Raw genomic sequence first — 11,461 nt, forward strand, 5'->3', positions numbered from 1 at the left:
TGAAGGGAGACGTCCCAGAGGAAGAGTTCACCGCCGTGTTCCTGGCAAACTCAGCCCAAGGCAGAAGGTCAACCCAATTGTCTTGGTGATCGGAGACATAGCAACGAAGAAATTGCTCCAAGGCCTGATTGGATCGTTCTGCGGCCCCATTGGACTGAGGGTGGTAGGCCGAGGAGAAGGAGAGATGAATCCCCAACTGGGAGCAAAAGGCGCGCCAGAACCTGGACACAAACTGACTCCCCCGATCCGACACAATCTCCTTGGGCAAACTGTGCAACCGGAAGACCTCCCTGGCAAAAATCGTGGCCAACTCTTGTGCAGAGGGTAACTTCTTGAGAGGAACACAGTGGCACATTTTGGAAAACCGATCCACAATCATGAGAATGACCATATGGCCTCTGGAAATCCATATGGCCACAATGAAATCCATCCCCAGGTGTGACCATGGGCGCTCCCCGGTGGCTATGGGTTGCAGAAGGCCCAACGGAAGGTGCCGAGGGGACTTACTCTGGGCACAAACGGAGCATGCCGCTACATATGCGGCGATGTCGGAACGTAGGGAAGGCCACCAGAACAGACGTGAAACAGCCCAGGACAGCTGATTCTTTCCAGGATGCCCCGCGGTCTTCGAGTTATGGTAGGTTCGCAACAACCGAGTGCGCAACTCCTCAGGCACAAAACATCTGCCGTTGGGTCTCCCAGAGGGAGCACCAGATTGAGCCGCCAAAATCTGCTCACCCAGGGGAGAGGTCAGGCTGGTGCGAATGGCGGCCAGGATCTGATTCGGAGGTATGACCGAAGTCGGAATCGACTCCTCCCTGGACAGCTCGGAGTACTGCCGTGATAGGGCATCCGCCCTGATGTTCTTGGAACCGGGTAGGTAGGAGACCACGTAATTAAAACGTGACAAGAACAGAGCCCATCTGGCCTGACGTGGTGTCAATCTCTTGGCCTCAGAAAGGTAGGTCAGATTCTTATGGTCCGTCAGGATGAGAGCCGGAACCACCGAACCCTCGAGCAAGTGCCTCCATTCTTTTAGGGCCTGCACGATGGCCAATAACTCCCTGTCACCAATCTGATAGTTGCACTCCGCGGAAGACAGTTTCCGGGAGTAAAACCCACAAGGAAGCAGAGGACCCTCTGGTGTTCTACGCTGAGACAGAAGGGCGCCTACTCCCGTCTCAGACGCGTCCACCTCGAGGACAAAGGGCAACCCAGGGTTGGGATGCGACAGAATCGGAGCCGACACAAAAGCGGACTTTAGGGCCTCAAAAGCTCGGATGGCCTCGAGCGGCCAGACCTGGGAATTACTGCCCTTCCTGGTCAGATCCGTGAGAGGCTTGGCCAGCATGGAAAAGTCCCTGATGAACTTCCGATAATAATTGGCGAAGCCCAAAAAGCACTGCAGGGAACGAAGACCACTGGGCTGGGGCCACTGTAAGACAGCCGAAACCTTCTCAGGATCCATGGAGAACCCCTCAGCGGAAATGATGTAACCTAAGAAGGTTACCTGGGATCGGTGAAATTCGCATTTCTCAAGCTTACCGAACAGCTTGTTCTCTCGTAACCGTTGCAACACTCGTCTGACATCCAGAATGTGGGCCTCCATGGATTCAGAATATACCAAGATGTCATCCAAATAGACCACCACACACTGCTGCAACAGATCACGGAAAACATCGTTGATGAATTCCTGAAAGACTGCGGGCGCATTGCACAACCCAAAGGGCATAACCAAGGATTCATAATGACCGGTCCTGGTGTTAAACACGGTCTTCCACTCATCGCCCGCCTTGATCCTTACCAGGTTATATGCCGCCTTCAGGTCGAGTTTGGTAAAGACCGTGGCCCCTTTAAGGCGATCGAACAGCTCGGAAATCAAGGGTATCGGGTAAGCGTTCTTGATCGTGATGCGATTGAGACCCCTGTAATCGATGCAAGGCCTCAACTCACCGCCCTTCTTTTTCACAAAGAAAAATCCAGCCCCTGCCGGGGACGAGGATTTGCGAATGTGTCCGCGTGAAAGCGCCTCCCTCACGTACTCCTCCATGGCCTCATTCTCCGCTACCGACAGTGGATAGACTTTGCCACGAGGAGGAACGGCACCAGGTTGTAACTCTATGGCACAATCGTATGGGCGGTGCGAAGGTAGGGCAACCGCGCGCACCTTATCGAATACATCCCGGTACTCCTCGTATTCAGGAGGCAACAGAGAGTCCGAGGAAGTACACAGCAACTTGACAGACCCATGGATGCAACTAGCCCCACACTGCGGTGACCACGAGAGGATCTCGGCCGATCTCCAATCGAAAGTCGGATTATGCTTCTGGAGCCAGGGGTACCCCAAGACCACCGAGTAGTGTGGAGACGAAATAACCTGGAGACAGACCGACTCTCTGTGAACGGCACCAATGGCTATCCCCACTGGAAGGGTCTCATGAGTCACGTGTGACGACAGAAGGGGTCTGCCGTCTATCGCCTCGAGAGCCAGTGGGGAACCTCGAGCCTGCAGAGGAATGGAATTGGCGGCAGCGAACACACTATCAATGAACAAACCACCGAGCCCCCGACCCAGGAAAGGACAACAGTGATCAGTGGTTTGTCAACACGGGAAACCGGGGACGAGGAGACTCCACCCAAGATCTGCCCCCGACAGGATCTCAGGTACGAGCGTTTCCCGGACGGTTCGGACATGTCAACCGAAAATGCCCACCGAGACCACAGTACATGCATCGACCCTCGCGTCTCCGGAGTACCCTCTCCCCCTCGGACAGGCGAGCAAACCCCAGCTGCATGGGTTCACCCCCAGACAAGTCATCCCCAGGAGGCGTGGGAGGAGAGGGAGGTACGGGTGGGACAGCAAACGTAGGCGCCAATCTGTTAGAAGACCTCCGCAGGCTCTCCTTAAAGGAAGGTCTCTCCCTGAGTCTGGTGTCAATCAAAATCAGGAAAGAAATAAGAGACTCGAGCTCCACTGGTAGGTCCTTAGCTGCAACCTCATCCTTCAAGGCATCCGAGAGACCATGAGAGAAAGCAGCGACCAGAGCCTCATTATTCCAGCCCACCTCTGCTGCCAGGGTACGAAACTCAATGGCGTATTCAGCTACGGATCGTGGACCCTGTCTGATGGACATAAGGAGCTTCGCAGCAGAGGCAGCACGAGCCGGCACATCGAATACCTTCCGAAGAGAAGCAACAAAACCGGAAAACTCGGCAACCACCGGATTGTTGTTCTCCCATAAAGGGCTGGCCCAGGCCAAGGCCTTGTCCGAGAGCAGCGAGATCAAGAAGCCCACCTTTGATCTCTCAGTAGGAAAGGCATGTGGCAGCAACTCGAAATAAATGCCCACCTGGTTAAGGAAACCTCGGCACTGAGTTGGCTCTCCCCCAAAGCGCTGTGGAAGAGGGGCAGAACCGGTCATACCCCGAAGCACCGCAGGCGCAACAACAGGTGTCGGGGTAGACTCTGGCGCAACAACCGGAGCGGCAGTAGGAGCGACAACCGACCCATCGGCAACGGGAGCGAAATGAGCCGTGCGTTCAAGCAGGGTTTGCAACGCCACAGCGAACCGACCCAACAGGTGATCCTGCTGATCAAGTCTGGCAACCAGCATGGGTAGCGAGGATGGCCCTGTACCGTCAGAACTCATGGCTTGGTCCTAATGTCACGGAACCATGAACCAGACGTACAACAAGAGATAAGTGAAAATAAGAAGGCTTTATTGAAAATAAAGCTGTAAAGCAAAAGTCCAAACGAATGGTGAAACCGAAGCAGAGTCTTTGAGAGGCCAGGGATCAGGAACCAGAAGGGTAGTCAGACGAAGCCAGGATCAGGAACCAGCAGGGTAGTCAGACGAAGCCAGGATCAGGAACCAGCAGGGTAGTCAGACGAAACCAGGATCAGGAACCAGAAGCAGCAGCAGTCTAAGAAGCATGTGAACACAGGAGGACCAAGCAAGGAACTGAAGCCACAGACCTCCTATATATATGAGCTAGGCATCCAGCTCCTCCCAGTGGGAAGGAGGAGCCGCAGGGTGGAAGGCTACAAGAAACCCAGAAACCAAGATGGCCGCCAGCACATGTCAAACGAAGGAGACAGCAAGAAGTTAGTTGTAGTGCCATGCAGGGAGTACCTTATTTCCCCCAGGTTCACGGTGGCTAGAATGTTGTGCCTGTTGTCTCTGACCACGTTGTCTAGTTGGAATCTTCAAGGTAACAGAGGGTGAGATGATTAGCTGCTTGATGTTCTTTCGCAACTGCTTGCTGGTATGGATACTCTCGCCCAGGCAAATCAGCTCCAACATGGCGGGGCAACGCTTGAATTGACACAAGATAGAAAGGAGGCATAATGCAAGCAACAGTGTGTGCTGCTGCTGTTAGACATGTGGGCGTCCTTGGAGGAGGTAGATAAGGTGTGGGATACTGGCAGACACAATATTTAGGGGGATGTCTAAAGGACCTGGCCTCATTGCCAGGATGCTGCCTTCCCGCAACAAACATTGACCCAATGGGCCATAAAAGACATGTATTGTTCCTGTCCGTAAGAGTTGCCCCAGTTAACCCAGCACAATGTTGGCTTTTTGGGAGAAATCCAGTAGTGCCGGCTAGGTATCTTCCAAGGAGTCTGAGCACACACCATCAGTTCCGTGAAGGCAACAGAGGCGACTAAATGGTACTGCAGTGCCAGCAATGTGGCTAGGTGGGAATTAGGCTTGCGTACCAGCGGATTGCTGAATGTGTAGAGCTGTTTCCTGGCCACACATTCCATTATTGATAGTTAACGATGGAGCAGAGGAGGAGAAGTCTAAGCGGTAGAAGCCGAAAGAGATGAGAACAATGTGAAATACACTGTACTGTGTGTGGATGTGACCTGGCTTACTCAAGGAGGACCGGGAGAAGGAGTGAGCTCTTGTTGTGGTGGCTGGCTGCCACCTATGCTTGCCCACGGGATCAGGGCCGTCTTTAATATTGATTGGACCCTGGGCAAGAATTTACTTGGGCCCCCTGGATCCCGCTTTCACACACCCTAGCATGCAATCACGCCCTCCACCACAACACACAGTGAATGGGTCCACATCCGAGCCGCCAAAATGGCGGCTCGGATGCGGACCCAAATAACGGCCGTGTGCATGAGGCCTAAGCACATGCAGTCTCAGGAGTGGTCCACACCACACCTCTGCCTTGCAGCCTCACAGTAGTACAGGACCAGTATCTGCACACCTTTGTATGGCATAATTGGGATGCACATCACACATGACATGACGCAGGTCTTTACCAGGCTGCAGGCCAGCAGACACATTATTATTGCCACATGTGTCACATGCCACTACTGACTGTTCAGCCGTTCAGACAGTTCACAGTTCCACTTCCTTCAGAAAAGCGAGCCTGCCGTGCACTCCAGCCACATACAGATAGAGGCAGTGGCGTTGCTATGGCTGGTGTCACCCTTTGCTCAGGGGGGCCCTCATGGTATTGGTGTGGACTGGTCATTTTTACTAAGGAGTATAGTTTAACCGTTTATGTGCAAAAGAGAAAAAAATAAGTCACTAAGTCAGCTCCAAGACTCTTGGTCTATGTGCAGATATCTGATTGGAGCTGACTTCTTATTTTCTCTTTTGCACATAAATGGTTAAACTATATTCCTTAGTAAAAATGACCAGTCCACACCACACCATGAGGGCCCCCCTGAGCAAAGATTAGTAAATGTGGCCGGTGGTGGCCCCAGGCCACAGTTCAGCAGCAGACAGAGAGAACCCAACCCCTTATGTCTCCTAGGGCCGTCTGTCTCTATAATAATCCCCCACTAATTTATGAATGGATCTGGGGTTAATTATTAATTCGGTGAACTGACCGGTCTAAATTTCTAATATAAAATAAAGTCAATATGCGTGCTTTTTGCTTTACCTACCGAGTCCTCCCCTCCTGGCGTGGCAGTGGCAGGTCTGGTCTGGCTGTGTAAGGTAAGGTGAGTGAGTCACTGGTGGTCTGGTCACGTGAGACCGTGACTCACCACCCAATCCCTTAGCTCCGGACCGGAGGCGGAGACTTAGTCCCTGCTGCTGGCTGCTCTGCCTTGGCGCCACTCAACAGGCTGCGGTGAGTCACACACACCCTTTTACCACGTGACGGCAGGGCGCCGACTTGCTTGCTAACTAAGCAGCGCAGCTGTAAGTTGTTCTGAAGACTGCTGCGCTGCTGCATAGTGAATGGGAGTCTGGACTCGGGAAACGGAGCTCCCTTGTGACCCTAGGAGCAACTGGGCACGGGGCAGATGCCCCTTTTGCCCTACGGCAAAGACGGCCCTGCCCCTTACATATGTATCCTTAGTTATTAGATCTCCCCTCAGGTATAAAAAAAAGTTTGTTTCATGTATTTTTACAAATGAAAGAATTGACTCTTAATCTGTAAATGATTTATTTTTATATTTCTCCAAAGACTGTGACACTAGAGACTTATTAGACATTAGCACATCTCCAGGTTGATAATTTTCTTGGCACCTCGCCTTCATCTTCTACATAAATATCCTTAATGCTACATGTGGTCTCAGTCACGGAAGGTGACAACGAAGCTGTTTTACAGAGATCTGAGAGCAACGAGAAAAAAATATGAATCTGGAAATGAATGCCAAGAGCACAGGAACACCTAACGTGAGTAGTTAGGAAAATTATGTGTAAGGCCTCATGCACACGACCGTATGTATTTTGCGGTCCACAAAAAAAACATCTGCAAAAAATAAGATTGACGTCCATGTGCATACCATATTTTGCGGAACGGAACAGCTGGCCCCTAATAGAACAGTACTATCCCTGTCCGTAATGCGGACAATAATAGGACATATTCAATTTTTTTGCGGAACGGAAATACGGACATACGGAAACGTAATGCACACCGAGTAACTTCCATTTTTTTGCGGACACATTGAAATTAATAATTCCCCATACGGTCCGCAAAAAAAACGGAACGGACACGGAAAGAAAATACGTTCGTGTGCATGAGTCATAACTTGTAGTATTCTACAGATTTTTTTAAAGTGTCCTAAATACTGTAAATTCAGGTCTAAATAGATAAAAGTGTTTTCTTTTCTAACATAATTAAAACTTTAAAAAATTGTTATCGTCGATATTTAATTTACAACTTGCGTTGAATGATTTTAGTAATTTTAGACAGATCTGGTATTTTATGTTACAAATAGGGATGAGTGAACTTGTGTTTTTCAAGTTCGGGCATTAGTGCAATTCGGTTATGTATTCGGTTTTACGGAATATAATCCCGGAATGCTATGACGGAATGCACCACAAAAGCCTTCAAGAGGCATACCGTTTTGCATTCCCTCATAATAGAAGTCAATGGGCAGCATAACGGATCTGTCTGGTTTCAGGACAGGAGACATAGCATTCCGTTATATACCATGATACGGAATCTATAACGGATTGCACTAATACCCGAACGCTGAACCCAAACTTGAAAAAGTTCACTCATCCACAGTTACAAAGTATACAACATAATATAAATATATTGTAAAAGCAATGCATATATACGGTATAACAAATACTGTGGATAGATAGGTTACATGGCTGCTTCCTCTTCAAGATTACACTGCGCGTTGTCTCGCTTGCAGCAGCGGAGCAGTGTCATTGCAAGTACTTAACCCATTCAAGTCAATGGAATTATACTGCGCCACCGAATCTACTGACACGATGTGTGGAGTAATCTGGAAGAAGAAGTAGCACTCGTACGAGTGCTGCCTCCTCTTCAAACAGCAAATTGGCAGAGGTTCCGGAAGTTGGACCCCATCGATCAGATATTGATGACCTTTCCTGTAAACATGTGAGGGGGTCACAGTCTGGGGCCCACAAGATGAAACCTATGATACTCCAATTGGATACATCTGTGACTACATTGAATAAGCTATAGTGATATAACATGCAGTTTGTGTGACTGGCCACTAGAGGCCCTTAGTCGGACAACCCCCTTAGAACTAATGGAGTGAGATGTTGACAATTAATATATAAAAAGAAAAGTAATCTTATAGCTTCACCTGATTGGCTTTCTTATTGAAATAGACTGTAAAAAATAGCTTCTTATTTATTTTGTGCATTTTGTTATTTTGTTGCCATGTCCTAACTTCCTGGGAAAAGCTACAGGGGCTGGAGAAAGGAAGTGGCAGGAGGACAGAGAGTCGGCAGTTGGAGAGCAACGTATTCAGACGTGTCTGCTAAATTGTTTACCTGAGGTGTCCTGTGATCAGCCAGAGATTGAAGGCTTTATCCACAGCAAGCAAGGGATGATTGGTGAATATCTGCTGCCTGCTAAAGAGGATCTGTAGTCTTCATTTATAATCAGGAGCTGAAGAGACCAGAGGCCTGCCTGCCCTGAGGCCAGCGGTGAATCATCATCAAGAAAACCAAGCTGCCATTCAAGCCTGCACTGGAGATCTCAGCCTGAAGCATTTTATACTCGGTTAGTGCGCACTTTTAATGGGACTTAAATCCTGAGCTCAGGTCCCTCCCTGCAATCAGGTTGAGGACAAGTTTTGGCACCGCTGCAGCAATTAAAGCTTTACTGCGACAGCAAGTGGATCCACATCCCAGCTCTAGAGTTACAAATAGCCACGTGGAAGTTCAAGGGGGTCTAGCTGAGGTGGGGGAGTGGGCATTACAGGCATTTGGGGGGATAGTGTGGGATTTTTCTGTATTTGGCCTCTGTGAGCCACAGTGCCCCTCAGCCGAGATCCCAGGTACACAGACCCCAAATTTAGTGTTGATTCCTAGTGGCTTCGGTTCGCTGTGTTTGGTTAGGAGATCCTGCCATATTTAGTGGCATTTAGGCAAAATATGAATATTTAAAGGTACAGTACCTAAATTAGGGAATTCCCGGCTGGGGTCCCACTGTGGACAATCTTGGGTTGCTAACAACCCAGAGAGGTTGTATCACCACTTCAGTACACCAGAGCATACCTCACTCCATGTGGTCCGGCTGGATCACGGTGTACATTATATTGTATATAGTTTTCTCTTCTAAAGTCAGTAAAATTATTTTGGTTCACACAGCTCACTGTCCGTGCATTCATTCTTGTGTGGTTCACTGTATCCCAACGGACTCCCTCGGGTCCACCTCTTACAAACACATAACAGTAAAAGAACAAATTGAGTAAGTGTGACAATCCCTGAGCACCTAGTGTCAAAGTAACCCTGACTGCATCTATACTAATACTAAGACTCATGACAGGTACATGCTATCCAGCAACTTTTTTTTTTTACAAATAACATAATTAGGGGTTCAAAAAAGTTCTGTAAGTATGGTATATCATGTAATATATACTGTACATTGTATAGCACGTGAATTTGCTCTAGATTATTATGATACATTCAATGAATCATTTTGGATTATTGAAGCTTAGGTACCATTCTTCTACACACAGGAGAACAATATGACGGTAGTCTCTGAGTTTCTTCTTTTAGGATTTCAAATCAGTCAAAGTTTAAAAATATTCTTGTTCTGTATCCTCCTGGTGGCTTACTGTGGGACAATGTGTGGGAATCTCCTGATCATCACCCTGGTGTCCACCTGCAAGAATCTCCACTCTCCAATGTACTTCTTCATCTCGCAGCTGTCCATCAGCGACATCTTGTTACCCACTGATATTGTCCCCAACTTGCTCCACATCTTACTGAATAATGGCCAGACCATTACTTTTAACAACTGCATCTTTCAGCTTTATGTCTTCTGTGCCTCAGAAACTTTAGAATGTCTTCTTCTCACTGTGATGTCTTATGACAGATATGTGGCCATCTGTAATCCCCTCCGTTATACTTCAATCATGACAAGTGCCCATTGGGTGATATTGTCCTTCTTCTCTTGGATATTTGGATGCTTTTTTATTTTGACTTACATCATAACTGTGGCAAAACTACATTTTTGTGGACCAAATATCATTGACCATTTATTCTGTGACATTGTCCCATTACTAAAACTTTCTTGTTCTGATACCTTTATTCTCCAACTAGAGATTTATTTACTAAGTATTCCAGTTGTAATAATACCAACCACAATCATTATCATTTCTTATGCTTACATTGGTTTAGAAATTTTGAGAATCCCATCCAGTGCTGGTAGACAGAAAGCCTTCTCCACCTGTAGCTCCCACCTCATTGTGGTCTCCATATTTTATGGGACTATATTCAGTGTTTATGTTGTCCCAACAAAAGGGAAAACACTAACAATAAGCAAAATCCTCTCCCTGCTGTATACTGTATTTACTCCTTTGATCAACCCCATTATATACAGCCTGAGAAATAAAGACATTAGAAAAGCCATACAAGAAATAATTAGTAAACATGAGATATGGTAAATAATCCAAAATAAGACTACTTTCACATAGTAGTTTTTGCTGTTCGGTTTTGAGATCCGACATGGGATCGCAAAACCACAGCAAAACATATCCGTTTGAATAATACAACCGGCTGCCTCCATTCAGGACAGATCCAGTTGAATTATATTGAAAATGAACATGCCAGATCCAGCACTAAAACCATTGTAAGTGGTCTAGTTTTTACATGTCCAACAGTTTTGTGTCCAGCATGGGAATGCAACAAACCGGAAAGGAATGTATTCTGGTGCACTCCGTTCCTGTTTGTTAAGTTTTGTCCCTACTGGACCAGGCCATTTTACACCTTAAGGACCAGGCCATTTTTAGAAAATCTGACATGTGTAACTTTATGTGGTAATAACTTTAAAACACTTTTACTTATCCATTCCATTCTGAGATTGTTTTTTCGTCACATATTGTACTTCATGACAGTGGTAAATTTGAGTCAAAATATATTTCATTTTTATTTATAAAAAAATACCAAATTTACAAGCAGTTTTCTAAATTTTAATTTCTCTGCTTTTAAAACAGATAGTGATACCTCCTCAAATAGTTATTACTTTACATTTACCATATGTCTGCTTCATGTTTGGATAATTCAGTAAATTACATTTTCTTTTTTTGGGATGTTAAAAGGTTTAGAAGTTCAGAAGCAAATCTTGAAATTTTTCAGAAAATTTCCCAAACCCACTTTTTAACCCTATATGGACCGGGTTCATTTTCACCTTAAGGACTAGGCAATTTTTTGCATATCTGACCAGTGTCACTATAAGTGGTGATAACTTTAAAACGCTTTGACTTATCCAGGCCATACTGAGATTGTTGATTCGGCACATATTGTACTTCATGACACTGGTAAAATGGAGTAAAAAAAATATTTTTTATTTATAAAAATAAAATTGCCAAAAATGTGCAAATTTTCAAGTTTCAATTTCTCTACTTCTATAATACATAGTAATACCTACAAAAATAGTTATTACTTTACATTCCCCATATGTCTACTTCATGTTTGGATCATTTTGGGAATTACATTTTATTTTTTGGGGATGTTACAATGCTTAGAAGTTTAGAAGCAAAATTTTCAAAAACCCA

The 11,461-nt window shown here is 46.6% G+C and overlaps 1 protein-coding gene across 1 annotated transcript; it reads left to right on the forward strand.

The window, feature by feature from the left end:
* Positions 1 to 9,430: 9,430 nt before the first annotated feature.
* Positions 9,431 to 10,351, forward strand: LOC120989628 (olfactory receptor 1J2-like). The gene has a single exon (XM_040417852.1). It carries the CDS (start codon positions 9,431 to 9,433, stop codon positions 10,349 to 10,351), a length of 921 nt encoding a protein of 306 aa, XP_040273786.1.
* The last annotated feature ends 1,110 nt before the right edge of the window (positions 10,352 to 11,461 follow it).

Source organism: Bufo bufo, chromosome 1, assembly GCF_905171765.1.
Source record: "Bufo bufo chromosome 1, aBufBuf1.1, whole genome shotgun sequence".
NCBI lineage: Eukaryota > Metazoa > Chordata > Amphibia > Anura > Bufonidae > Bufo > Bufo bufo.

Excerpts from the sequence above, each read along its gene's own strand:
- LOC120989628 (XM_040417852.1), top strand. The coding sequence starts at position 9,431 with ATGACGGTAGTCTCTGAGTTTCTTCTTTTAGGATTTCAAATCAGTCAA.